Source organism: Akebia trifoliata, chromosome 4 (genome assembly GCF_017979445.1).
Source record: "Akebia trifoliata isolate Shusen 1 chromosome 4, ASM1797944v1, whole genome shotgun sequence".
Taxonomy (NCBI): domain Eukaryota; kingdom Viridiplantae; phylum Streptophyta; class Magnoliopsida; order Ranunculales; family Lardizabalaceae; genus Akebia; species Akebia trifoliata.
In genome coordinates, this window is record NC_141378.1 from 14,951,181 (window position 1) to 14,977,241 (window position 26,061).

Sequence of the window (26,061 nt, forward strand, 5' to 3'; positions counted from 1 at the left end):
CACATGGGTTAGAAGTTTTGGAATGGGCTGATTTTTTGTGAGGATGATCTCTATGGTGAGGAGATCATCCTCACCAAAAATCAGCTCATTCCAAAACTTCTAACCCCATCAAAAATGGTTTACAAAAAATGAACGGTCCACGATTTTTCAACGTGTAAACATGGGGCTAAACATTTCAGAATGGGCTGATTTTTGGGGAGGATGATCTTCTAATCATAGAGATCATCCTCACCAAAAATCAGCCCATTCCAAAACTTCTAACCCATGTAGGACAAAAAACGTATGTTAAAGTGTGTGGTAAAACTTAGGGTGCTGAAGTTTTGGAATGAGCTGATTTTTGGTGAGGATGATCTCCTCACCGTAGAGATCATCCTCACCAAAAATCAGCCCATTCCAAGATCTCTAACCCATGTTTTGAAAAAGTGTTTGCCAAAATGTTTGCCACGGATAGGGACCCACGGATAGGGACCCATATATATATATATATGGGAAATGTTCAGCACCATAAGTTTTACCACACACTTTAACAAACGTTTTTTGTCCTACATGGGTTAGAAGTTTTGGAATGAGCTGATTTTTGGTGAGGATGATCTCTATGATTAGAAGATCATCTTCCCCAAAAATCAGCCCATTCCGAAATGTTTAGCCCCATGTTTACATGTTAAAAAATCGTGGACCGTCCATTTTTTGTAAATCAATTTTGACGGGGTTAGAAGTTTTGGAATGAGCTGATTTTTAGTGAAGATGATCTCCTCACCATAGAGATCATCCTCACCAAAAATCAGCTCATTCCGAAACTTCTAACACATATAAGACAAAACGCGTTTGTTAAAGTGTGTGGTAAAACTTAGGGTGCCCAACGGGACCCTATATATATAGGGAAATGTTCAGCAACAAACATTTTGGCAAAACATTTTTCAAAACATGGGTTAGAGGTTTTGGAATGGGCTAATTTTTGGTGAGAATGATCTCTATGGTGAGGAGATCATCCTCACCAAAAATCAGCCCATTCCAAAACTTCTAATCGCATCAAAAATGGTTTACAACAAATGGACGATCCACGATTTTTCAACTTGTAAACTGGGGCTAGAAGTTTTGGAATGGGCTGATTTTTGGTGAGGATGATCTCCTCGGTGTAGAGATCATCCTCACAAAAAATCAGCCCATTCTAAGACCTCTAACCCATGTTTTGAAAAATGTTTTGCCAAAATGTTTGTTGCTGAACGGGACCCATATATATAGTTTTGAACCCCGAGGGAAAAATTTATGGTTCTAGCCTATGCCAGGTCAAGGGGCGTGTGTCAGAGGGGGCGTCAGAAAATCACAGCTCTTCAGATAGTGGTTGAAGACTTCGGGGGAAATAAAAGAGTAGCAATAAATTAAGAGATAAAAAAAAAAGTATTGGAAAACCCTATGATATTAAAAAAAAAAAAAAATTCAATTAAGACAACTACCAATCCCAATTGAAAGAAGTATTTAAGTTGAAGATCCAAAAACAGAGAAAGAAGATCTAAAAGAACTTGGATGGAGATGTAAAAACATATATAAATCTAATCTAGTAAACTAACACTCAGTTTAGGATAAAAAGGAATGGAGGAACATGATTCGCTTAGCTGATCCAAATTCTGTTCTTCTTGTTATTAAAGACAAGGGCATTTAGATTATTTTGTATTTGCCATGGTCAAGGGGTTATATCATCAGTTTGAAAACAAGGGAGTATCAAAAAAAATTCACCAATAAAAGGAGGGGTTGTTTAAAATCTAAATTACTAAGTATTTTAAGTAGCCAAGCGTCATCAAGTGCAGGGATTTGCGCAAAGTGCTCATTGGAGTATGTATAATGGGGAGTAAAACATGGAAGAGATACACAAAGAGAGAAATTAAAGAAGCATTAGAGGAACATATTGACGCATGGTTTCATTACTTAATTCCATGGTGGGCGGTGCCTCTCACCTGCCCTACTTGGCTCATTAAACAACTCAGCCTTTTCAAAATCATCTCACCATTAATTAGTAACACAAATGTCTCAATGTGTTCTTAAACTCATTAAACAACTAAAGAGTTTGTATGGTTTTGGAGAAAGATATTTAATTTTCTATAAGGTAATGAATTTCTTCTAAAATGATTTAAATTTTAAGCAAATTAGATTTATCCATGAGAATCTATTCTTTATGCGTGATTGCACCTAGAAAAATGTTAAAATAGAGTTGTTTTACAGTTTTAGTGCGTCAACCAAACGCCAACAAATCATATTTTTGGAGAAAACCATTTCCTAGAAACAAATCACAGTAGTGTTTTTGAAAAAAAAAACATTTTTTTCACCAAGGCAAGAAAGTTATTCACATTATCTCTGAAAAACCAATATTTTTGTTGGATTTCTTGTGGTATCATACATACCTTAAGGGTCTACATGATGGCATAAAAAAAAAGATGAGAGGAGAAATAATTTTCTTGAAATTACACACTAAGATATAAGATATGCAACTTAAAGGATAACACAATTAACATTATTAAAGGTTGATGTTTTTGTTACTTTAAACTATAAAGATATTTAGTGAGGATCAACAAACAATATTTTATTTACAAAGATCACATAATCTTGCAACTATATATTCATCACATAGTACTCCATTGCAAACCAAACTAACAAGCCATGCTTACTTCTCAAATGAATCCAAGGAGACGGTCTAGACAGTCTAGTAAATACCTCGGCGTTCGACGAAGGCCATGGGGACGATACGCTGCTGAGATTCGAAACCCATTCACAAAAGAGAGACATTGGCTAGGCACCTTCGACACTGAAGAAGAAGCTGCATTGGCTTATGATCTTTCAGCCATCTCTTTCAGTGGGCTCGATAGAGCTCGAACCAATTTCTATTACCCTTTCTTGATCCCTCCTCCTCCACCTCCTCCTCCTATGCCATTGCCTCCACCACCACCACCACCACCACCTCCGACAACTGAATTGGAGAGTGACCACCGTTGCATGGAGTTGGATGTTGTTGAAGATGATGAATCAATGACTATTGCTGCCATTTTACAAAGTTTTCAGTCATTTGGTTAATTTATCTTATTTTTCAGTTTTATAAGATGTAATGGGCTTGATGATGATGTTTAGATAGAGACACAAAGGGTCCGTATGATTAGAGAGAGAACGTTTTCAAGGGATAAAGAATTGTTTGTGAAAGAGGTCATGGAATGAGAAAATGAATTTTGATGTTTGAATGAACCTAGAAATATGTCAAAAAGACATTGATTTTAATTTGGACACGGGGTGTTTGGAATATATTTTCTTATAAAGAGGGAAGAATTATTTTTCAGGAAAATAATTTTTTCTACAAAAAATGCCCAACTACTTGCCTGCAAACATATATAATTTTCCTCAGAAAACCATTTTGGTTTAGATGGGTCACTTGGTGTGAAAATCCATCCATTGCTAGTGCATCGGCATAATATAACCGAAACTATGTTGCATCATTTGATGGTGGGCACACCTGTTCCAGAATGTCCGGATAGCCATATTTGTCCACTAGGCACAACAAAAGCAATGCACAATTGTAAGCAATGGCATAACATGCCCACATACATGGGTTCAGACACTTGACCGTAGATGCGAATAGGCTCATTAATGCTAGTTTCCCTATTATCTTCGTTGCTAGGCATGCCCTATACTCAACGGAACCCAGGATTACCAAGTCCAAAAGGGCCCAGGTTGAGTCGGGTCAAGTTGGATATTGTTAGGTTTATGAGTGTTCAATCGAGTAACACAGATCAGACCAATACCAATTTCAATTTATCAGATTTTGGTCTGATTTGGGAGTAAACCAAAACGTGGACCGAACTGATTGGTCCCGAATTCAACCTGGAATGTTGGCCTGAAGGTGAACCTGAAACCCGGGAAATCGGGTTCAAATCAGTCCGGGTTTTGACTAGAAATCCACAAAAATTGCATTTTCCCCACATAAAATTGAGTCAGACGCTACACCACTACTCCCACGATTTTATTTTGATTTTTTTAAAAATGTTAGAATTCAAAGTCAAAACGGTTTCAAGATCGTTGGAGTGGTACAATGCGGGTCAAATATCGGGTCCACTATCAAGTTAAGGGTTTCGGTCTGGGTTTTTAGGTTATTATCAGCCCGATTTTAAACACCTAATCCAAAACCGAACCTATGAGGATTGGGTTGGTTACGGTCTGAGTTAGTTACTAGTTCTGATGTTAAAAAACCCGATCCGAATTTTTTGAACACCCCTAGTTAGCTCTAACTCTGTCCGGATTTAATGGGTTGATTTTTTTGAATCCGAACCTACCAAGGCCTATGCCTGGTTTTTTGAATGGTGTGGTTTAGTCCTGTTTGAAGCCTTCAAATGTTGACCAAAGAATGTGATACGTGGCACAATGAATAAAATTGGAATCTTAAAATACAAGATTAAAGTTCCTCTCTCATGCAACAACTCCATACAGGTGTCTCTTTTGGAGAGAGATTAGTCAGTCCACAATTAAGGGCCCGTAATCCCAGCCCAAACCACATATCATTAACTAACTTAACCAATTACCAACAATCTCTCTCTCTCTCTCTCTCGCTCGCTCTCTCTCACACACACATTGGTTCTTCTCATTGTTGATCCTGTAGAACCCATTCATGGGGGAACCAAAATCTTGCTCCACCACGGCTTCTACCGAAGAGTGGGAAACACCATCATCGCCACCATCACCACCGCCACCACCACCACCACCTCGAAAACCAGTATCTCTCATTCAACCTTCACAAAAAAAGAAACAAAAATCAACAAAAGCCTTTCGACTCTTTCGATCTGTTTTTCGATCATTCCCTATAATGACACCAGTATGTAAACTCCCTACCCTTCATGGTAGCTTTCCAGATGCACATCGTAACGTCATGGGCACACGTGTCACAGGCACGTTATTTGGTTATCGTAAAGGTAGGGTAAGTTTATCTGTGCAGGAAAACCCAAGGTGCCTACCCACACTAGTAGTTGAACTGGCAATGCAGACAAATGTTTTACAAAGAGAGATGAGCTCTGGAATGGTAAGAATTGCTTTAGAAGGTGAGAAGAGACCAGATAAAGACAAAATGAAGCTTCTAGAAGAACCAGTATGGACAATGTATTGTAATGGGAAGAAGAGTGGGTATGGTGTTAAAAGAGATGCTTCAGAGGAGGACCTAAACATCATGGAACTCCTTAAGGCTGTCTCTATGGGTGCAGGAGTTCTTCCTGGGAATTCTGATCTTGAAGGACCAGATGGTGAGTTGGCATATTTAAGGGCCCATTTTGAACGTGTTGTGGGGTCCAAAGATTCAGAGACATTGTACATGTTGAGCCCAGAAGGAAATAATGGGCCTGAGCTTAGTATATTTTTTGTAAGGATTTGATTTGATTAACAATTATTAGATCTGATGCATCGTAATAAATTGTTTGTTGATATACCAGCTCATCTTCACATGAAAGTTAGGGAATTAAATTTTGAATTTTGATAATATTAACCAGATTTTTTTGGCTAAAGGCCCTGACGCCCTTTTCTCTCTCCTTCCCATAGTGAAAAAAAGAAATTTTTTTGATCTAGTCACATTGTGTCATTCAAAAACATGATAACATGATCCGATGCAATGGAATTGTAGAGAACAAAATTATATAAAATTTAATAACAAAAAAAATTAAAAATATTTATTTTTAAATTTGGGTGCTCTAAACTGGCCATTTTCAACACCTTGGATCAAGCTCGATTTTTTTTTTCTTTTTTTTTGAATATGAATATTTTTATGAAATCTAGAAGACTGTGTTGTTGGATTGTAAATTTGATAATTAATGTGGGCCCAACGATCCTTTTTAAAATTTGAAATCTAAAAAAGTAAATATGTGAGCAACGAGCAGGAGAGAAAAGCTCTCTCTGTTGCTGATGTCATTTGTGCCACATGTCAAATGTTTGTTGGGCTATGGGCAAACATGTTAGTTAGCGTCAAGGGCGTGCATCAAAACCGTGTCATATTATTAGACTCTTAAATTTTGCTTATATTTTTGAGTGGTGATAACTTGACTACCCCATGTAGCATACTCAATGGACTCTCTTGATGTGACAAGTTCGGAATAGTAGATCTATACGCCTTGGGATACATGGTTTCCTTAGGATACATTTTTTTAAATGGGGAAGTGCAGTTGTATATCCTTAGGTGTACAAATCTACGGTTCCCAAACCACTAAAGTCAGGGGAGTCAATTGAGTATGCCACGTAGGGTCGTCAAATTATCATGATTCTATATTTTTATTTCCTTATTCTTATTCTCAATATGATTTGATATATAAATATATGAGTCGTGCTGGAGTGAGCTCACGATTTACCTCATTTCACACTTTTCTGATGTGGTGGTGCACACAAAAACATACATGCTTTTCACTCTTATTTCTATGGTGAGTCGTGTCAGAGTAACATTGTGTGGGACATCACAGGGGACATTTTTGACGTGGATGTGGCTCCACTATAGATGCTTTTCATCGAGATACAAGTGATAACTTGGCGAAAAGCATCTATGATGGACACACACATCCATGTCAGAAATGTCCCCACAATGTTACTTCAGCATTATCCTTCAATGTTTCCTACACACTTCCATGTCAGAAAAGTATGAAATGAGGTCAATCGTGAGGTCCTTTCAGCATTATTATAAATATATATCTTACTAGAGTGCATCATATCCATAATATGCTATTAAGGGTTGAGCCTTGATATAATTAGTGGGGGGAGACACAAGTGAGTAGATTTTGTTGATGTAAATGAGGGGAGAGGGAAGAGGATCAGGCTTAGGGCATCCAAGAGTACTAGAATCTTAGCAATCACAAGTACTTACAGAAAATGGGTGTTTTTTTTGTCATTTAAATAGAGATTTTTTTTCCCTTTCGTGTACAAAATGTTCTTCTTGTATGTTTTATTAGTGCACATTCAGCCAAACCAACGTACATGCGAGGATTTTGAATGAGAGAATTTCCTCTATTATTGCTCATTAAAACCCATTGATCCAAACACAGTTTCTCATCTTCTAAACCCTGGGATTATTGATATACAAGCTTGATTGGCTTCCTCTATGTCCATTTTGCAACATTCTTAAACTTCATTTTAGTTTTTAGTGGCAAAAAGTGGGTCAGATCTTGATCGTACAAGTGGCCAAATCCGGTGAAAGATTAAAGGTTCCCTTTAGTGAGGCAGCTCTCCTCGGTCATGGGGACTGAGCTGATCCCGAATGACAGGATGGGTCCATCCCTTTTCGAGCTAGAAAAAAGGATTGTTCTATAGATATTACGTTTATTGACTCCATCAAAAGATCCTTTCCATAATAGGCTACATTCCCACAAAGGATACTAGGGGCCGAGACAGGGTTTTACCCTTGTAGAGGCAATCAAGAGTAGAATTGTTTTTGTGGGGACACGTAAGAGTGAAAAACAATAATTGTGAGGGCAATTAAGAGTGGATTTTTTTTATAGGGGTAATAATGGTAGATTTTTTTATTTTGTCGCTTAATCCATAGTAAGGAAAGTGTTTCTCATGCGCAAAGGCATTTATGAGAGACTTATTTTTAATTTGAAACATTACTAGAAGGGATTTTAACATTACCAGTGAAAATGTTAGTTTTGTTATTTAGAAAATAATCAACATCATCACGTGTCGTGAGATTTCAATTTTCTTGGTCTTTGATGAAAATGACCTTCTTTAAATATAAAGGTGGGGGTATTTGTGAGATCCAAAGTTTTGTAGCTCCTTTTACTTTGTTTTCTTTATAAAGATATTATATTTTATTAATAGATGAGATATATTTCTATTTTGTTAATTGGTGAGAGAGGTGTCATTACTATTTTATAAGACTTTTAGAATCCCACGATTCTCAATTTTCCATCCAATCTATCTCTTTAAAGAGTGTCGAGCAAAATTTTGATTGTAGAAACTTTTCTTTTGATTTTGTAACTATCTTTACCAAAGTTGGATAGATATATTTTTGGTTGGTAGAGTCTTAATTTGGACGATGATACTAGAGACTTGGGTTCAAATCCAGCCAACATAGAGTTATTAAACTCATTAAAAACATGTTTTAATGACCAAAAAAGCATATGTAGTACGACTTTTATTATAAAAAACATACACACTACCAGGACATGTTCAAGGGACATCTAAAACTAACAACTATTTTTATACAACCACTAAGATGTCATCCATTTTAATGTTTCCTACAACACCATCATATGCCGTTGGACATTGTAAAATGGATGGCATCAGAGAGATGTAAACATAGTTGTCACTTGTAGATGTCCCCCGAATGTGACCCTACATTATTTTATTTTCATACAGTTAATTCGGCCTCGCAAGTGAGTTTTTCTGGGTCGACTTGATCATATCCATACATAGATGGCATTTTTCTTGAAAAAAAAATTAAAATTAAATAAATGTAAATTTATTGTCTATAAAGATAAGTTCATGAAAATAAATATGAAGAGATTGGTGAATATTTGATTTACGCAATTCATGCTGTGTTGACATTATTAAAATTTAGGAACAAAGTAGAAATGACCTAGAGATTGATTGCCATTCATGATTTATTTAGTGACTCTCTAGTGCTTCACAAAGGATGTAGGGACAATTCTATAATCTTGGCGTTCACAAGTAGAAGGATTAGAGGATTCACTTTGTTTGCATACGTGGTCCTCAATCTAGCTACTTTGAAGATCCACTCTCATTTATTTGTGAGGGGTAATTCTAGCAAGAGTGGCGATCCATTCGTATAGTAAAATACGGCGTCTACGTGACAATTATTTATTGGAGAATAATCATATTGGATTGGGAGTGGATCCTCTCCAATACTTTTTTCCTGCGGCTCCCTGTAGTTCGGATGGGTGGTTGATAGAGTGCCATGTGGTACAGAAATCAAAATCCATTCGTGAAAATTTTAAGCTATGGTGACCATTCATTTGAAATCCATATCATCGGGCTGAAGAAGATGTGTTTTTAAAATTTTTTTTTTTCCAGATCTAATCCAAGTCATGATCAATACATGACTTGTTGTATTAGATTGCGTTTTTCATCATGTTCTCTCCACCATTGATGGAGCACTACATGGAACTATAGGAAAAGCATACCACAGAGGATCCGCTCCCGACTGGGCTGCATGCCATACAAAAACCAAAACATGCCACCAAGACACTGTTCCTATGCTACACGAATGAGATACTATTCTAGATCCTAGGGCGGAGCTAGTTAGGAGTCAGTGTGGGGGGCAATTGCTTCTCCCCACAGAACTTTGAGATACCTTGTATTTTCAACTAATCACATACCCTACTTGCCCCTACTCCCTAATCTCACTTCAATTTTGGTTTCCCCCTTCCATTTTTTGAAGACGAGATTGTATCTTGACTCATTTTCTTCAACTTCTAATCATAAATCTCTGAATTTTTTGCCAAAATCATTCATACTCAAGCTCTTCAATTGTACCATTAACAATAGTTTGCCCCCACTACAAAAAAAAAAAATAATTAATGACTACACCCTTGCTGGATTCCGACTCTTCCAATAAATGATTTGGTATCACATAATACCTAGAGATTCATGACACGAGCAAAAATTGGTCCAAGGGCTAATGTCTTGGCCTGATTAGGGATGGTCAGTGGAGAGTTCCGGAGAGAAGAGAAGGCTTTTTGCTTGAGATCTCACATCAGCTTGGTCAAGTTCCAATCCATTATAGAGTTGCTGATAAAATGGTATGAAAAAGGACTGCCAATGGCAATTTTTCAGTAGCTTCTGCTATTCAATTGAGCCACTCCGCTACTCCAAGACTAATCTGGGTCTTCTTGGGGTGGAACAAATCTCGAATTCCGAGGCATAACTTCATAGTGTGATTAGCCATGAAAGGTAGGTTTAAAACATTGAAAAAACTCAATGAATGGGGGCTTAAGGTGGATGCTACTTGCAAACTCTATAAAGGTCATGTTGAAGACGATGCTCATCTCTTCAGCCAGTGTCCCTTTGCGAGAGGTATATGGGCTGACATCCTTAAGAGATGCCTTCTGAATAGAGCTCAGAGGACTTGGGAAGAGGAAGTGGATTGGGTTGCGGCTAACTTAAGAGGGAACTCTGTTATCTACAAGATTAAAAAAGTTGCCTTTTGCACTTTCATCTATCACCTTCGGTGAGAGAGATGCAAAACAAATTCAAGAGTCCATCATCGATGCTTCATAACATCTTGGAGGATATTTGGATTAAATTAGAAGATGAAATCAATAATGTTGAGGACTTGGATCACAGCAGGGCCTTCATGCATGCTTGGGACTTCCAAGCATCCTTCTCTCATAGAAGAGGAACCTATTGCTCTTGGAAAAAGCAACAGACCGGTTGGTGGGCTCTAAATGTTGATGGTGTTCTTTCCCCCCTGAGAGGTGGCTATGGAGCTATTATTAGGGACTATGAGGGTACTATGATAGGTGATCTTGCTGGAATGGACTCTCCTAAATTAATCTTACATCATGAGTTGCAAGGAATCTTGAAGGGATCCGTTTAGCTGCCACCCATCAGTGCTCTCGTATTGAAATTCTGTCTGATTCTCTTGTTGTTGTTTGCATCCTTAAAAATGTTTGGAATCCTCATTGACATGTTCACCATTTGTGTTTGGCTATCTCAAGGTTGATCTCTTCCTTCCACGAGGTTGTTTTCTCCCACATGTTCAAAGAAACTAACAGGGTTGCTGACCTCCTTGCACCTATGCAATCCGTTGTTGACTGCTATGTGTTGGATTGTAACTCTATTCCTACGAATCTCTTGTCGATCCTTAATCCGGATTGTAGTGGTTCGCGATTCTTAAGGTTGTAGTTGGTTTGGATTTGCCTTAACCCAGATAATCTTCCAAAAAAATAAACTAAAATAAAATAAAAAATCTACGTCTTGCAAAATAATTAATTAATCTTTCATCAAGACTTATGGGTTGACAATCTTCATCAAGAGTTTTTCTTTTTTTTAATTTTTTCTTACAAAGTGACTTCAGAAATTATGTGAAGAGATCAGCACAGTCAACAAAAGTTTAAATTAAAATTTTCATCAAGTCAAATTGATGATCAAACTGATTTTTAAGCAAATAAGTCTCTCAGGTGGGCCCAGTAGATGAACTGGTCTGCATACACGCGACATGCATGGATAGTGGCAATCTGGCAGAGGAAGACCACGTTGTTTCCTGGTACAACTCATGACTACCATCTGTAGTTAATCATTTATTTATTTATTTAAAAGAAGACTTTATTAATAACATACACTGTAAGTCTAATACAAAGCCATCCACAACTGTTTGCCACACGTGTGTAACCAAACAAATCATCCTTTTGATGGGTATAATGGTGGCATGCTTTTAATCCATATAAGCAAAATTTCGATTGACTGTCAATGGATCGGATCAGACTTGAAATCTGATCCGATAACATTGAATGTGGATTGAGGTTTTGGATTCCAAATAAGGATCAGATTTAAAAACCTAACTACTATCCATGGATATTCTGGATCAAATATGTCTCATTTTGATGTCTTTATCACAAAAAATGTGAGAAGATATGTAAATTGTATTATATATTTTATAAAATATATGAAGTTATTTATATTTTAATATCAAATCTCATTTGGTCTAATCAAGACCCGATCCACTTGTTACCAGATTGGATTTTGATCCTAATATTGAGATCTGATTAAAAACCTGATCCAATAATGGTCCTTTTTTATTACTTCTGGATCTCATCCATACCTGATCCATTGACAGCCTAGTCTTGAGGAGGATTATTTGTTAATTGATGGGGTCTGGATGGATCGAATTGGGGTTGATCTGTGACCAATTGACTAAGGATCGAATATATCATATTGGTCCCAATAAAACCAATCTGTTAAGCATTGGATTGAATTCTTACCAGATCCGATTTGATCGGATCTCAATATTAGGATCCAAACTCAATCCGATAGCAATTGTTTCAGATCCGGATTGGATCAAACCTACAAAATATAAAAACAATTCATATAATTAACAAACTTTATAATCACATTTTATTGGATTGGAACATGATTAATCTAGAACCGATCCAACAACTTATCAGATCGGATCCATATCAGAACCCAAATCGTCGATCCACACCCAAAATTATCTGATGCAATAGATCTAATTTAAGAAATTCTGTGATCCACTAACAACCCTAATCTCGAGGTAATCGATGGTTAGGATCTATGGGCTACTCAACTAGTTATAAACAAGGAGTTTCATGTATGAGGGTGCTCTCCCTCCAGTTTTTTTTTTTTTTTTTGATAAGTAGCAATATATTCATAAGTAAAAAAATAAAACTAGGACAGTCGAGATGACCAACCTAGCAAGACCTTACAAACAGACGCTACTCCCCAGAAATACAAAACATCACATCCCAATTATATATAAAATCCTCGAAGAAGATCCCCCTAAATTCTCTAAAAACTTTAGACCAACAAAACAAAATGCCCATAATGGAAATAATCGTTTCTGTGCCATCTTTTTTTTCCCCCTCAAAGATACGGCTATTTCTCTCTCGCCACACCCCCCAACATATTGCAAATGGTGTAATACTCCAAAGCAACCTCTTCATGCCACCAAACGAAAATCCACTCGATGACCAACACGTGAAAAAGCCCTTTATTGTTTTGGGCAGGCAAGTTAATAAACCAAATAACTTAAAGAAATGTGCCCAAATTCCATACGTGAATTTGCAATGAAGGAGGAGGTGATCCGAAGATTCCCCATGGTCCATACATAGAACGCAACAGCTTGCCCCATACCACCCCCGCCGCATCAACAAATTCGTCGTTTAGATCCTTCCTAAAGAAGCTGTCCATGTGAAGAAGGCAACTCTACTAGGCACCTTCGGTCCCCAAATTGAGGCATACGGGAATAAGATATCACCATCATCATTACACAAGGAGTGGTAAAAAGAACATACCGAGAACCTACCATCCTTGCTTGCCATCCACACTCTCTCATCCTCTCGACCCCTATGGAGCTCAAAGCACGAAGCTACATCAATTACTCTACCAACCTCTACCAAATCCAAGCCGTCAAGACCCCTTCTAAAATCAAAGTCCCAAGCCCATTCACCGCCTACCAATATTCGGAAAGCTACGATAGGAAACCCTTTTTTCGCGGATATAGCATACAAAGAAGGAAACAACTCCATAAGGGGCTGATTGCTGCACCAGATATCCTCCCAAAATCTTACTTTGTTCCCTTAACCCACTTTAAATTTAAGCCTCAACTTGAACAGAGAATTAGTCTTCATAATACCTTTCCACATTCCACAACCATGCGGGTGCCTAGTTGGGCCGCTCTCCCATCCCGTTCGCCTAGCCCCATATTTTCCTTCTATGACTTGTCTCCACAAACTATTGCCGTCAGACCCAAACTTCTATAACCACTTCCCCTTCAAAGCTAGATTCATTGCCCCAAGTCTTCTAATCCCGAGCCCACCCTTTTTCTTGTCTGAGCAAACCTGTTTCCAATTAACTAAATGATGTTTTCTACTCCCACTTCTGTCATGCCATAAGAAATTACGGAGCAACCTATCCAGCCTTAGCTCCACACTGCGGGGCAAAGTCAGCACTGATAGAAAATAAATTGGGATACTAGACAGGACACTTTTAATCAAAGTCAACTTGCCTCCCTTGGAAAGATAATTTGCTTGCCAAATCGCGAGTTTCCTTCCTATTCTCTCTACTATCGGCTCCCTAATCGACACCATCCTGTATGGAGCCCCCAACGGAATCCCCAAATAAGAGGAGGGCAGGCTATCCACTTGCCAACCCAACGAGGCCGCAAGTAAAGAAACACACCTGACCCTACCGACCGGAAGTACCTTGCTTTTCCTCATATTAACTGGGATGCCTGACACTGCTTCGAAGCAACATAATAGACCACCAAATCTTCTTGTTTGCTCCATGGAATCATCTAAGAAGACTAGTGTATCATCTGCAAATTGAAGGTGGGAAACAGTGACATTACCTGCTCCCACTGAGAACTCCGTGAAAAAGCCATTCATCACCCCTCTCTCCACCATCTTCCCGAGCGATTCTGCCACAATGGTAAACAAAAAAGGGGATAAGGGATCCCCTTGTCTGAGACCTCTAGTGCTCTTAAAGAAGTCGCGGGGCGTCCCATTCGCCAAAATCGAGAAGGATGGGGACGACACACACATCATAATCCAAGAGATCCATCTGTCACCAAAGCCCATTATCCCCAACATGTACTCCAAAAATTGCCAGTTGACGTGGTCATAAGCTTTCTCAAGATCTACCTTGCAAACCACCCCCGCTTTACCTGACTTCAGTCTAGAATCAATGCATTCGTTTGTTATTAAGACCCCATCTAGAATCTGTCTCCCTTTAATGAACGCACTCTGATTGTACCCTATCAGTCCTTGAATGACGCCTTTTAATCTTTTAGCAAGGATGCTCGTGATGATTTTGTAACTAGTATTCACCAAACTGATAGGCCTCAGATCCTTGATGTCTTCTGTCCCCACCACTTTAGGGATTAAAGCAATAAAGGTACAGTTAGATCGGAGGTCAAGCATTCCATCTCTGAACTATGAACTGTATAGTATGTTATTTTCCAATGGACATTAAAAATAAGCCAAAGCACATGGTGCCATGGTGGTGTTCTTGACTCTTGATTTAAGCTCTCCAGAATCTAGACTCTAGTGTCTCTACAGTCTCCCTCCATTAAAGCCGTGTCAGAACTTATCAAAGATCCGTGTATAAGAAGAATTACAAGAAAATTAAGCTTTCTTTCTCTACATCTATCCACCAAATTAAAAAAATATAGATTTCATGGAGAAACTCATCCAAGATCTGAATAAGAGATTTCTTGACCTTGTTGAAGGTATCAAAGCTTGCAATTTTGCAAAAAAAGGTAATTAAAAAAAAAAACTCTTTTTTATTTTAATTGAAAAAAAAGAACCCATTTTCTTCATTATTACTGCATTTTTTCCCTACTTTTGTTAGGAAATGAAGATGGGGACGAACCCAAGTTGAAATCAGTCCAGGTGAAAATTTTATTTATTTTTATATAAAATTTTTGTGCATGGTTTGCTATTCAAGTTTTTATTTTTTTGGCTAAAAATCCAGTATTTTTTTCACAGAAAGTAAATGTGCAAGATAGAGCTATTAATCCCACAGCGGCAGGGGGACCGAAGCGGCCAGGCGTGCCAAAAGGCCCACCTCCCCAAACAGGTTGAACTGTTGAAGATGATTAAGACCATTTATTTTGTTCTTTCTTTTATTTTTCCCTTCATTTTCAAATAAATATTTGTTATCTTGTAATCTTACTATGTATGTTTTTGTATGATCGAGAATTGGAGTGATTTGATTATTTCATTTGGGATTTCTCTAAAAATAATTACTAAATTCCAAATTAAGTTCCAATTCTAAATTTTTTTTTTAAATTTAAACTTCACACCCCCCCCCCCCCCCCTCTTTTTTTGTTCGATAAAACAATTTCACGAGCATTGTGACACAACGATATGACTATTATAAGGTGTGTTTGGTGGTAGGTCAGCTAGGAGTATTGTTAATTCTTCCACAGTTTTTCGTCAGTTGAGTTTGGCATTGAGCCCGATGGGGTTTGCAGGGGCCAGTCCCCCCCACCCCACTTTGCTTGTCTTGAAAGTAAATTTTTTAGGTGTATTTTCACTAATATTATGTAAAACCCTAATTACATTATTCAAGAGTTCATATTTTATCTTTATTCAGTGAAATGATGTAATCTATACAAAAAAAAGTTCTCTTCATAATGGAATCGATGTAAATCAACAAATATACCTCAATTTTGAGAGAAACACGTGAATATTTGTGTTTCATGTGTGTGATAGCATCTTTGTTTATTTTTCTATGGACTAATGATTTTTGGACTCCCCCATGTAGCATACTCAAAATACTATCCTAACGTGGCACATGGTAGAACCATAGATTTTATGCCTTGGGATACATATCTGCACATCTCCATAAAATCTATGCAGATGTGTATCCCGAGTCATAAAATCTATATAGTTCTAGCACATGCCACATCAGGAGAGTATTTTGAGTATGCCACGTGGGAGAGTCAGATTATCAAGACTCTTTTCTACATTGTTGTTGTATAATGTATTGAGAACAAGCAGGTTAATTCTACGATTCGAAGAAAAATCTTGATTAAAACAATATTATTTACAACACATCAAATAAGGAGATCTTTATAATAATATATTTATTATTAAGTATTTTAATTTAAAATATCACACCGTAAACATATGCAGCATCACCATGTGCTAATGCCAGTGCCACATGTTGGTGGCCTTGAATATTACCACATGGCACACTTTTCAGGGTGATTCCTAGCCGTTGGATTGGTGCATTGCTATGTTACCCAATTTGTTTCTACTTGTCCGAATCACAAACCAGTACGAAGCAAACCAGTTTGTGGTGCGATTTGTGATAGGCTCGTAAAATCAAGGAAACCATGAACCCACCGAATTTTGATAGGGTTCAGCGAGCCAAATAATTTTTTTTAATTATATGGTGAACCAAACCAATTTATTATAATTTTTTCATTATTTATATTCAAAATTTGGATTATTATATCAATTTATTTCTATTTAACTTAGATGTTTTTTAACACAGTATTTGTACTTATAACTTGTATATATGCACAAGCGAACCGATCTAGAAAACCAAAGTGAATCAAGAAACAAATTTTCTCTACGTACCCCTACGAACTATGTTCATTTTAGAGTAGTGAACCAGGGACCCAAATTCGAACCAAGTGAACCGATGAACCGTGTAACATTGGTGCATTGTCATCATTGATGAGCTTAGTTTTAAGCCCATAATAAACAAAATGCTCTAACCAAGTTGTGGGTTCACAAAATGGTATTACATATATAACTAACTTTTGGAGTGAAAATTCTTGATTTATTTATGCCGGTAAGGTAGCGTTTGGAGAGAAAGGTTCTTGTACTTTTGGTTCTCAAAATCATTTTCGACTCAGCTTCCTTTTCCCACTAAATGCAAAAGCTGAAAATGGCTCTCAAAATCATACACTACAATACCTTCTAGAATGTTTTTATGATATTAAATTAATGATAAAAGGACCTAAATTTCTAGTATAACTTAAAGAAAATCCAAAAAAGATATTCATTGAAAAACACCTCCAAAACACACTCACCAAATGATCAATTTTTGCAACCGCAATTGTTGTAAAAGCTTTAAATGATTTTATCGAAACATTTCATCATCAAAGAACCATATTCATATTTGAAAAGAAGAAAGCCCATATCTGACCCAAAGAAAGGCCCGAATTCAGTTGTGTAGGGTTAGAGATGGACCAGATGTGACCCGAAACTTGGCCCGAGTTTGAGCTAGGTTTAAGGTATGATTAAAAGGGGCTGGATCCAATCCGGCCCATTTTAAGTACAAGGCCCAAGACATGATGGAGATAATTGTATCGTACTCTTCAAAGAATAGGACAACTAAATACCTCAGATGCTAACACACAGAATTGTGACCGTCTGATCTTCATCAAACTAATGTTTCCTGAATAAATACTGGGCCATTTAGACTCACCCCTCCATGTTTTTGTGAATATTTGACTTAATCCTCTGTGTTCTCAAATTGATGATATGTACGTTGACCTCATTCTTCTCTTACATACTAATAAAAATGACCAAAATGCCCTCATCTCTTAAAAATCTCTTGAATTTTTCTTCCCAAAGTAGGTCATGTTCAAGTTCTTCAATGTCTATGACAAATTATTTTTAATTTATTGAACCTTATCTTCAATTTTTTATTTTTAAACTGGCCTTAATCACTTTTAGGGAATCTCAGATTTTTCTATACAAAAAGTCCATTGTCCTCTACTTTAATAACCTTATCTTGTTCTTAGGGTTTGAAGTAGATAGAATCATACGGTTTGGTTTTGGAGATACATACTTTTTCAAATTGGAATCGAACAAAAAAGATTTGAAAAAACAAAAAATGTTGTTGAGAGTGGGATTTGAACCCACGCCCTTTCGGACCAGAACCTTAATCTGGCGCCTTAGACCAACTCGGCCATCTCAACTTGTTGCAAATTTGTATGAAAATTATATATCTATCACATTATTTAATAGTAACTAGTCAATGTATCTGAGATAGATTATTTTAGAATCTCCAGTCGTGGATCCAATTATTTTTCTGTTCGATTCTGGGTATTAATTTTGAACCCCTTTAACAATCGAATACCCAAATAAGGTACAATAGTGGATTTTTTTTTTTTATAAATTTATTTATAAGATCAATATTAAGTAGTCTATCGTGTAGATTGATCGAAGAGCTAGTTAGAAGTAAATGTACTTCATGTAAAATTAAAATCAAAAGAGAATGTAGAGTCTTTGTTTTAACCTTATCAATCTCAACTATAAACAAAATACTCTAGATCTTAATTTTCTAATTTTTGATTTTATTTTTTATTATTATCTAGGTTTGGATTATGGGTATATTTCGTACCGAACTGAAATCATCCTGTTGACACCCCTACACTTTAACTACTTAGCATGATCTAATGTTTTATATTCAATTTAAAGTATTATTTGAAATATTTGGGGTTTACAATCAACCAACAACCATACTATATCACAATAATTAACTCCATGAAAATCAATTTTGCTAGTCACTTTTTAGAGTTATTGGCTTTGAAGAAACATTTCTTTCACATTCATGTTGTGAGAAGGGGTGCAACTTTGTTCGGTTTGAGGCCAAATTCAAATCGAACCAACCTAAGTCAGTTCCATTAAATGAGAATTGGAATCGAATCAAATTGCCTTAGAACCAAATCAACCCGAACCGAACTAAAATTGGTTTGGTTGGTTCAATTCTAAGAATTGCCAATATCTTAAAAATCTACTTGAATCAACATATTTTTAATAAAAATATATACATATAAATATGAAATCTCATATAATAGGTCATTAATCTATCTATATCATAATAAATAGATTAATAATATTTATTTATAATTTTATTAATATAAGGATTTGGTTTTCGGTTTAGTTCGGTTTTTATACAAGACATGAAACAAATTGGTCAGTTCTCTATTTTGTTAACTTGGAATCAAATCGAAGTTTATTATAAACCGAAACAAACCAAACTAATCCAAAACTCTTGGTTTGAACCGGACCAAGTTGCACCCCTAGTTGTGAGTGATTATTTGGACATTTCTAAATTATCTGTAACACATACTTATTTCTAATTTTATTTTTATCAATCTTACAACTCATGTATACACCTCAATATCCCCAACTCATTTACCTTCAATCTATAAACATTTTATTGGCTAGGCTAAGCATTTGGTTTGATAAAGTAGGTTTAAACTTATTATTATACTGGCGTTTGTCCGTACCTACAGTACTGACATCCTCTTTGGGGTAAAGGGTGAAAGAGAAAAAATAATAAAGTTAGAAGGTTATTATTGAAAAAAGAGTGAAAAGGAAAAATAGTAAAATTAGAGGAGACTAAATCTCACTCAAGGATATATACTTCTCTCCTTCAATATTCAAGACAATAATTAATTAATAAATAACTAGAATAAAATGCAAAGAACTTAATTAGTGTTTTCTCTAGGTGCAAACCCATCCCAATTCTAACTCTAAATGACCACCTTTTCTTCTAACACTAAATATACAATTTAGAATCTTAATATTCTTAATTACAATTATTTTTTCAGTACCCAAAAAATTAACCATTAAAAGAAATATGAAATTCATCATTTAGTAGGAAGTTGAAATTTATCAATTGTTTAAGTAAGAAGATAATCTTGATCGTTAGCTTTAATGATGTGAAATCAAATTAATTATCTTTTAAAATGGGAAGTGTTCGAAGGCCTAAAGAGAGCCAAACATTTTTTTCAATATATGGGTTAGAGATTTTGGAATGGGCTGATTTTTTGTGAGGATGGTCTCTATGTGGAAGAGATCATTCTCATAAAAACTCAGCTCATTTCAAAACTTCTAACCCTAATTTACAAGTTGAAGAATCGTGGACCTTCCAATTTTTATAAATAACTTTTGATGGTGTTAGAAGTTTTAGAATGTGCTGATTTTTGGTGAGTATGATCTCCTCATAATAGAGATCATCCTCACAAAAAATCAGCCCATTCCAAAATCTCTAACCCATATATTGAAAAAATGTTTGGCTCTCTTTTTAAAATTTATTCTAACTTTTTTTTTTTTTATGAATTATTATTTTCAAAATTTAATAGTCTAATATATGAATTTTATATCATAATAATGAGTGCAATTTTTTGCATCACTCTTGCCAGTGTGATTATGACATAATTTTTTCTACGATCATGCCATATTTTTTTAATATCCAAAATATTGTTAAATATTTAGTTAACCACAACAAAATAATTTCTCTATGATTAACATTTCCCACTAGTTTCTCAATCTTATAAATTTCTTAATTTTCAAAAATAATTCACCCATATTTCCTCAAATTTTAACTAAAATTCTCAGACTTCACTTGTCCATCATCTTTCTATTCACCTTCCTATTTCTATTATTATTTTTTATATGGGTAAGCTGGACTTAAACCCAGGACCTCAAATTTGTTTTGCAATGTGTGAAGCTGAGCTATGGGTATAAGCCGAAGTTAATTTTCCTCTTTCTTATTTTGACACCTTAGTCAGTCAAATTTAATGAAATTCGACCGTCTTGGATCGTCGAATATGAACTTTATTTTTTTAACGTTGTGTCCCATAAGCTCATTGACGTGGCATGTGCTAGAACCATATATATATTTCCCCGGAATACAAAGCTGCACATATTCATGGGGATATACAATTTTGTATCCTTGGGAAAAAATCTATGGTTCTAACCCATACCACGTCAGGAAGCATATGTTAGATGGGGCATCAAAGAATCACGATTCTATATTTTAACTTGCTTTTTTTTTTCTTTGTCTTTATGCCCTTTTCATTATTTTTAAATTTTATTGCGCTTTATTTTATTGTTAAAACTTGAATTATCACATGTTTTTGTTAACGATCATTTCAACCACATTACTTAATTTACCATAAAATTTCATTTGCTTATCCATATATTTGTTTTATTTGAATTCCTTATACGACTTCTCCTTCACCACTTGTTTTAAATTTTAATGCAATATGTCATTTCAACATGTATGGACCAATCTAGTTTACTTGTCTAAGTTTTTCCTTCTTTTAAGTCAGTGGTCCATCCTATTGAAAAACTAAAAATTGCAAGAAAAGCTAAATCGTACTTATTGAAAAACAATGGCCATCGATCTTCAAAATTTAAAATTAAAATTTAATGGTAAAAATTAAATTTTTTTGTTCAAAGATTTTAATATTTTATCATTTATAATCCTGTGCAATGAGATCATGTTTTTGAATGCCAAAAATTGATGTGTTAGAATCCATCCCAACGTATGTTAGTATGTTAGGTAACAAATTCTAAACTCCAATGGAATTTTTGTAATACAAATGCAACATGAATATAAAAAATTAAAAAAAAAAAAAAAATCGGCTGTTCAATAGCCAAAATTTTAATATTTTAATAATAATAAAAAATTCGACCCTTAAATGACTAATTTTGATTTCTTTTAATAAATTCTTAAAAATTATATTTAAATTTTTTTTTTTTTAATTTATAATTTCCCCATTCATAAATAGCTAGAGTAAAATGCGAAGAGCTTGATTAGTGTTGTCTCTTGGTGCAAACCCATCTGAATTCTAACTCTAAATGACCACCTTTTCCTCTAACACAAAATATACAATTTAGAACCTTAATATTCTTAATTAGAATTATTTTGTCAGTACCCACAAAATTAACCATTAAAAGAAATATGAAATTCATCATTTTGTTGGAAGATGAAATTAATCAATTTTTTAACTAAGAAGATAATCTTGATAGTTAACTTTAATGATATGAAATCAAATTAATTATTTTTTTAAATGGGAAGCGTTTGGAGGCTCTAAAGAGACCCAACCATTGTGCCAAACATTTTTCAAAACATGGGTTAAAAGTTTCAGAATTGGCTGATTTTTTGTGAGGATGGTCTCTATGTGGAAGAGATCATTCTTACCAAAGCTTAGCTCATTCCAAAACTTCTAATCCTAGTTTACAAGTTGAAGAATCCTAGACCGTCCAATTTTTATAAATAACTTTTGATGGTGTTAGAAGTTTCAGAATGGGCTGATTTTTGGTGAGGATGAACTCCTCATAATAGAGATCATACTCACCAAAAATCAACTCATTTGAAAATCTCTAACCCATACATTGAAAAAATGTTTGACTCTCTTTAGAGCCCCCGAATGCCGGCCTTTTAAAATTTATTCTAACTCTTTTTTTTTTATGAACTATTATTTTCAAAATTTAATAGTCGAATATATGATTTTTATATCACCCTTGTTTGTGTGATTATGACTTAATTTTTTCTCCAATCTTGCCATATATTTTTAATATCCAAAATATTGTTAAATGGTTTAGTTAACCAGAACAAACTAATTTCTATATGATTAAGATTTGCCACTAGTTTCTCAATCTTATAAATTTTTTAATTTTCAAAAATAATTCTTCCACATTTCCTCAAATTTTAACTAAAATTCCAACACTCCACTTTTCCATTATCTTTCTATTTCCCTTCTGGGTCTAAGCCCAAGTTAATTTTCCTCTTTCTTATTTTGACACCTTAGTCCATCAAATTTAATGAAATTCGACAGTCTTGGATCGTTGAATACGATTTTTTTTTTTTAAATGTTGTGTCCCATAAACCCATTGATGTGGCATGTGCTAGAATCATAAATCTTTTTTTTCAAGATACAAAACTAAACATATTCATGGGGATGTATAATTTTGTATCCTTTTCAAAATATAGAATCACGACTCTATATTTTAACTTGCTTTCTTTTTCATTATGTCCTTTTCCTTATTTTTAAATTTTATTGCGCTTTATTTTATTGTTAAAACTTGAATTATCATATGTTTTTGTTAACCATCATATGAACCACATTACTTAATTTATCATAAAGTGTCATTTTCTTATCCATATATTTGTTTTATTTGAATTCCTTCTATAACTTCTCTTTCACCACTTGTTTTAAATTTTAATGCAATATGTCATTTCAACATGTATGGATCAATCTAGTTTACGTGTCTAAGTTTTTCCTTCTTCTAAGTCAGTCGTCCATCGTATATTTACTAATGTATAACTCTTTTTAGACTTCTCTTCTACATCTTTAGAACCGAACATTTGTGAATATTATTATCTTATGTTGCGTACCTCATTTCCTCACGAAGGGAATCTCTTTCATCCTAAAAAGAATAAATTTGATATAATTCAAACAATTATCTCATGATAACTATGATTGATATAGCCAATCCTGTTCTATAATAAATGCAAATAATTTTCTCTCATGGCAACATAATCAAATAAATCAATAATTCTACTTGGAAGTCTAACCCAATAGAAGACCTAATATATTTCAAGGTGACGTGGAGGAGTAATAGAAAATGACTTAAAATACGTACCCTCATTCAAACCTAGACTTTTCTTTGCTAAAAACCTGCAATCATTGTTTTTAATAATCCAAGATAAATTATTTTTGATTTCGCGTAGAGAGCCTTTGATTTTTCTAACGTATCATGTTCTATTTTTCGAAAAATCTTAGTTTGTTCTTGATGTTTGATCATTGAAGAAGATAGAATCTTAAGACTGAAGACAAGAGAAAAAAGGATTTAACCTAAAAGATGATGATCAATTTGGAGAGTAAATGAATGATTTTTAATTAGACATTGAAGATGATTGGTTTTGGAGAGAAAAAATGGGCAAAAACTTCGAAGTGGGCAGTCCGCTTCAAAATTTTAAAGAAACCCTTTGCATTGGATTACACATGGAATTTTAAGCAGATATTTCAGATTTTGGCAAAAGTGTAGGGGTGTGAAAAAAATTTTAAATGCCAAAAGGGTTCCTTTGAATTTTGAAATGAGTTGCCAGCCTCAAAGTCGAACTTGAAAGAAATCGAGTTTTAGCTAGAATTAGAAGAAAGGGGTGTTTTAGGTCATTTTATAAGAGGCCAAGAGGTAAGTCATGAATTTGAAAATATAAGGGTATCTCAAATATTTAAAAAAACGTGGAGAGAGGTGACACCCTACCCTATCCTAATTTATTAAAATAAATCAACCTATAATAAAGTCCTCATCAGTTTGAAAGTATAGAAATATCTCAAATATTTACGAAAACGTAGAGAGAGATGACATCCTAATTTATTAAAATAAATCAACTTATATTAAAGTCTTCAGTTATAATCACATGTTAATTTATTATTATGGTCTTGCATATGAGAAAGTAACTAGAGTCTAACATACAATAATAATATTATTAGTCTTCTTTAATGGTCACCGTCGTCATTAGCTATACTCATCATGCCAACCAGTGTTTTCTACCTAAAGTGTTTTATTACCTAAATTATTCTTGAAAAGACAATCACGACGTAGATAATGGATTAAATTAAGAATCGTGATGGAATGACTTGCCCACGTGACATACTCAATCGAGTCCTCTGATGTGACATGTGCTAGAATCGTAGATCTGTACTCTTCAAGATATACAATTACCTATAAATTATGCTTAAATTAATATTCTTTCGGGTCTAGAGGGAATACCCCTATCGTTACAAATTTAAAAGTTTCAAGGAGGGAGAATCAAATTATTAATCGGTACAAAATAAAATAGTTCCCAATATGATACATATTAGGGTTTGTGGAATACAACGAACCAAGTACTAACCAATTTACGGATTCAACCATTTTGATTCACTAAAATTTTGTCTTCAGGTCCGGTGAACTAAAATGTGAAGATAAAATTCATTATTTTGCACTCAATCAAAGAGAGGAGCGAGGTTTTCAATACTTTTCCATTTATCTCTCAATGGTATTTTTAAAATCTTAGATTCCTAATGTACGGAAGTATAATGCCTCTCTAATCTCTATATAATTATTCTTTTATTTATAAAATCAACTTTCCTTGCATAGTAAAAAGGATGGATCAAACATTTGTGGCCCAATGGGTTGGCAGAGATCTGTCTTCTTGACAACATATATAATAATTACAAATGAGTCCTTATATCATCAAAAGTTATGTCATTTTTAGAAGTCAAGTAATCACAGTTTTAAAATCCAAGAATATAACAAATTTGTAGCTTGAGTTTGCCAAGCATTCTAATACTTTTAAAATGATAAATAATTTTTGAGTCATGCTGGGGTCAACTCAAGACTGTATCTCATATTGCACATCTTGGTGTGAAAGTGGATAGGAACCATAGATACTTTCTCACTTGTATCTCAATGAAAAGAATCTATGATTTCATACACTTCACGTCAGGATGTGTGATGTGAGGTACAATCTTGAGGTCACTTCAGCATTATTCATAATTTTTTTTGGGGAGAATAAGATATTATGCTTTACAATGAGAATTAAATCTTCGAAAATGATGAGAATATTTCAATGTTTCAAATTACTAGCATTTTATCCTAATAACCATTGAAAATCTCATATAGGATAAAAGATGCATTCTTTAGTGGAGTAAATGATATTGAGTCTTGCTGGAGTAACATTGTGAAGGACATCATGAGGGACATTATTGACATAGATGTGTGTTAGAACCATAAATGCTTGTCATTGAGATATGAGTGAGAAACATCTCGATACAAGTGAGAAGTATCTATGAATCTTTGCACACCTCTTTGTCAATTTCAATGTTACTTCAGCATTTTCCAATGATATTTTAGATACTAGAAATCTTTTGCTAGGATGAGGACTGAGAATACATTCTTTACTTTAAAACTCTACTATATGATCTATTAAGTTATGACCCCCAAAACTTATAAGGCATTTTACCCAAGGGTGTCACCAGGTTGGTTCCATATATACCTAGAACCAAACCCTAAAAAAAGTCTTGATTCTGATTCTTACCAGTTTTGGTCCTGG

General features: G+C 34.8%; 1 protein-coding gene, 1 long non-coding RNA gene, 1 other non-coding gene and 1 pseudogene across 3 annotated transcripts; 3 read left to right on the forward strand and 1 right to left on the reverse strand.

The window, feature by feature from the left end:
- Window positions 1-2,652: 2,652 nt before the first annotated feature.
- On the forward strand, window positions 2,653-3,063 carry LOC147404052 (ethylene-responsive transcription factor FZP-like). Its single transcript, XM_086437638.1, has one exon. It carries the CDS (start codon window positions 2,653-2,655, stop codon window positions 3,061-3,063), a length of 411 nt encoding a protein of 136 aa, XP_086293764.1.
- Window positions 3,064-4,585: 1,522 nt separating this feature from the next.
- On the forward strand, window positions 4,586-5,452 carry LOC147404053 (protein MIZU-KUSSEI 1 pseudogene; annotated as a pseudogene).
- Window positions 5,453-14,700: 9,248 nt separating this feature from the next.
- Window positions 14,701-15,414, forward strand: LOC147404054 (uncharacterized). Its single transcript, XR_015177210.1, has 3 exons — window positions 14,701-14,953; window positions 15,046-15,086; window positions 15,183-15,414. It is a non-coding gene; the product is annotated as an uncharacterized LOC147404054 (long non-coding RNA).
- Window positions 15,415-18,055: 2,641 nt separating this feature from the next.
- On the reverse strand, window positions 18,056-18,136 carry TRNAL-AAG (transfer RNA leucine (anticodon AAG)). The gene has a single exon. It is a non-coding gene; the product is annotated as a tRNA-Leu (tRNA).
- Window positions 18,137-26,061: the final 7,925 nt, after the last annotated feature.

Coding starts and splice junctions, on each gene's coding strand:
- LOC147404052 (XM_086437638.1), top strand. CDS start 2,653: ATGCTTACTTCTCAAATGAATCCAAGGAGACGGTCTAGACAGTCTAGT.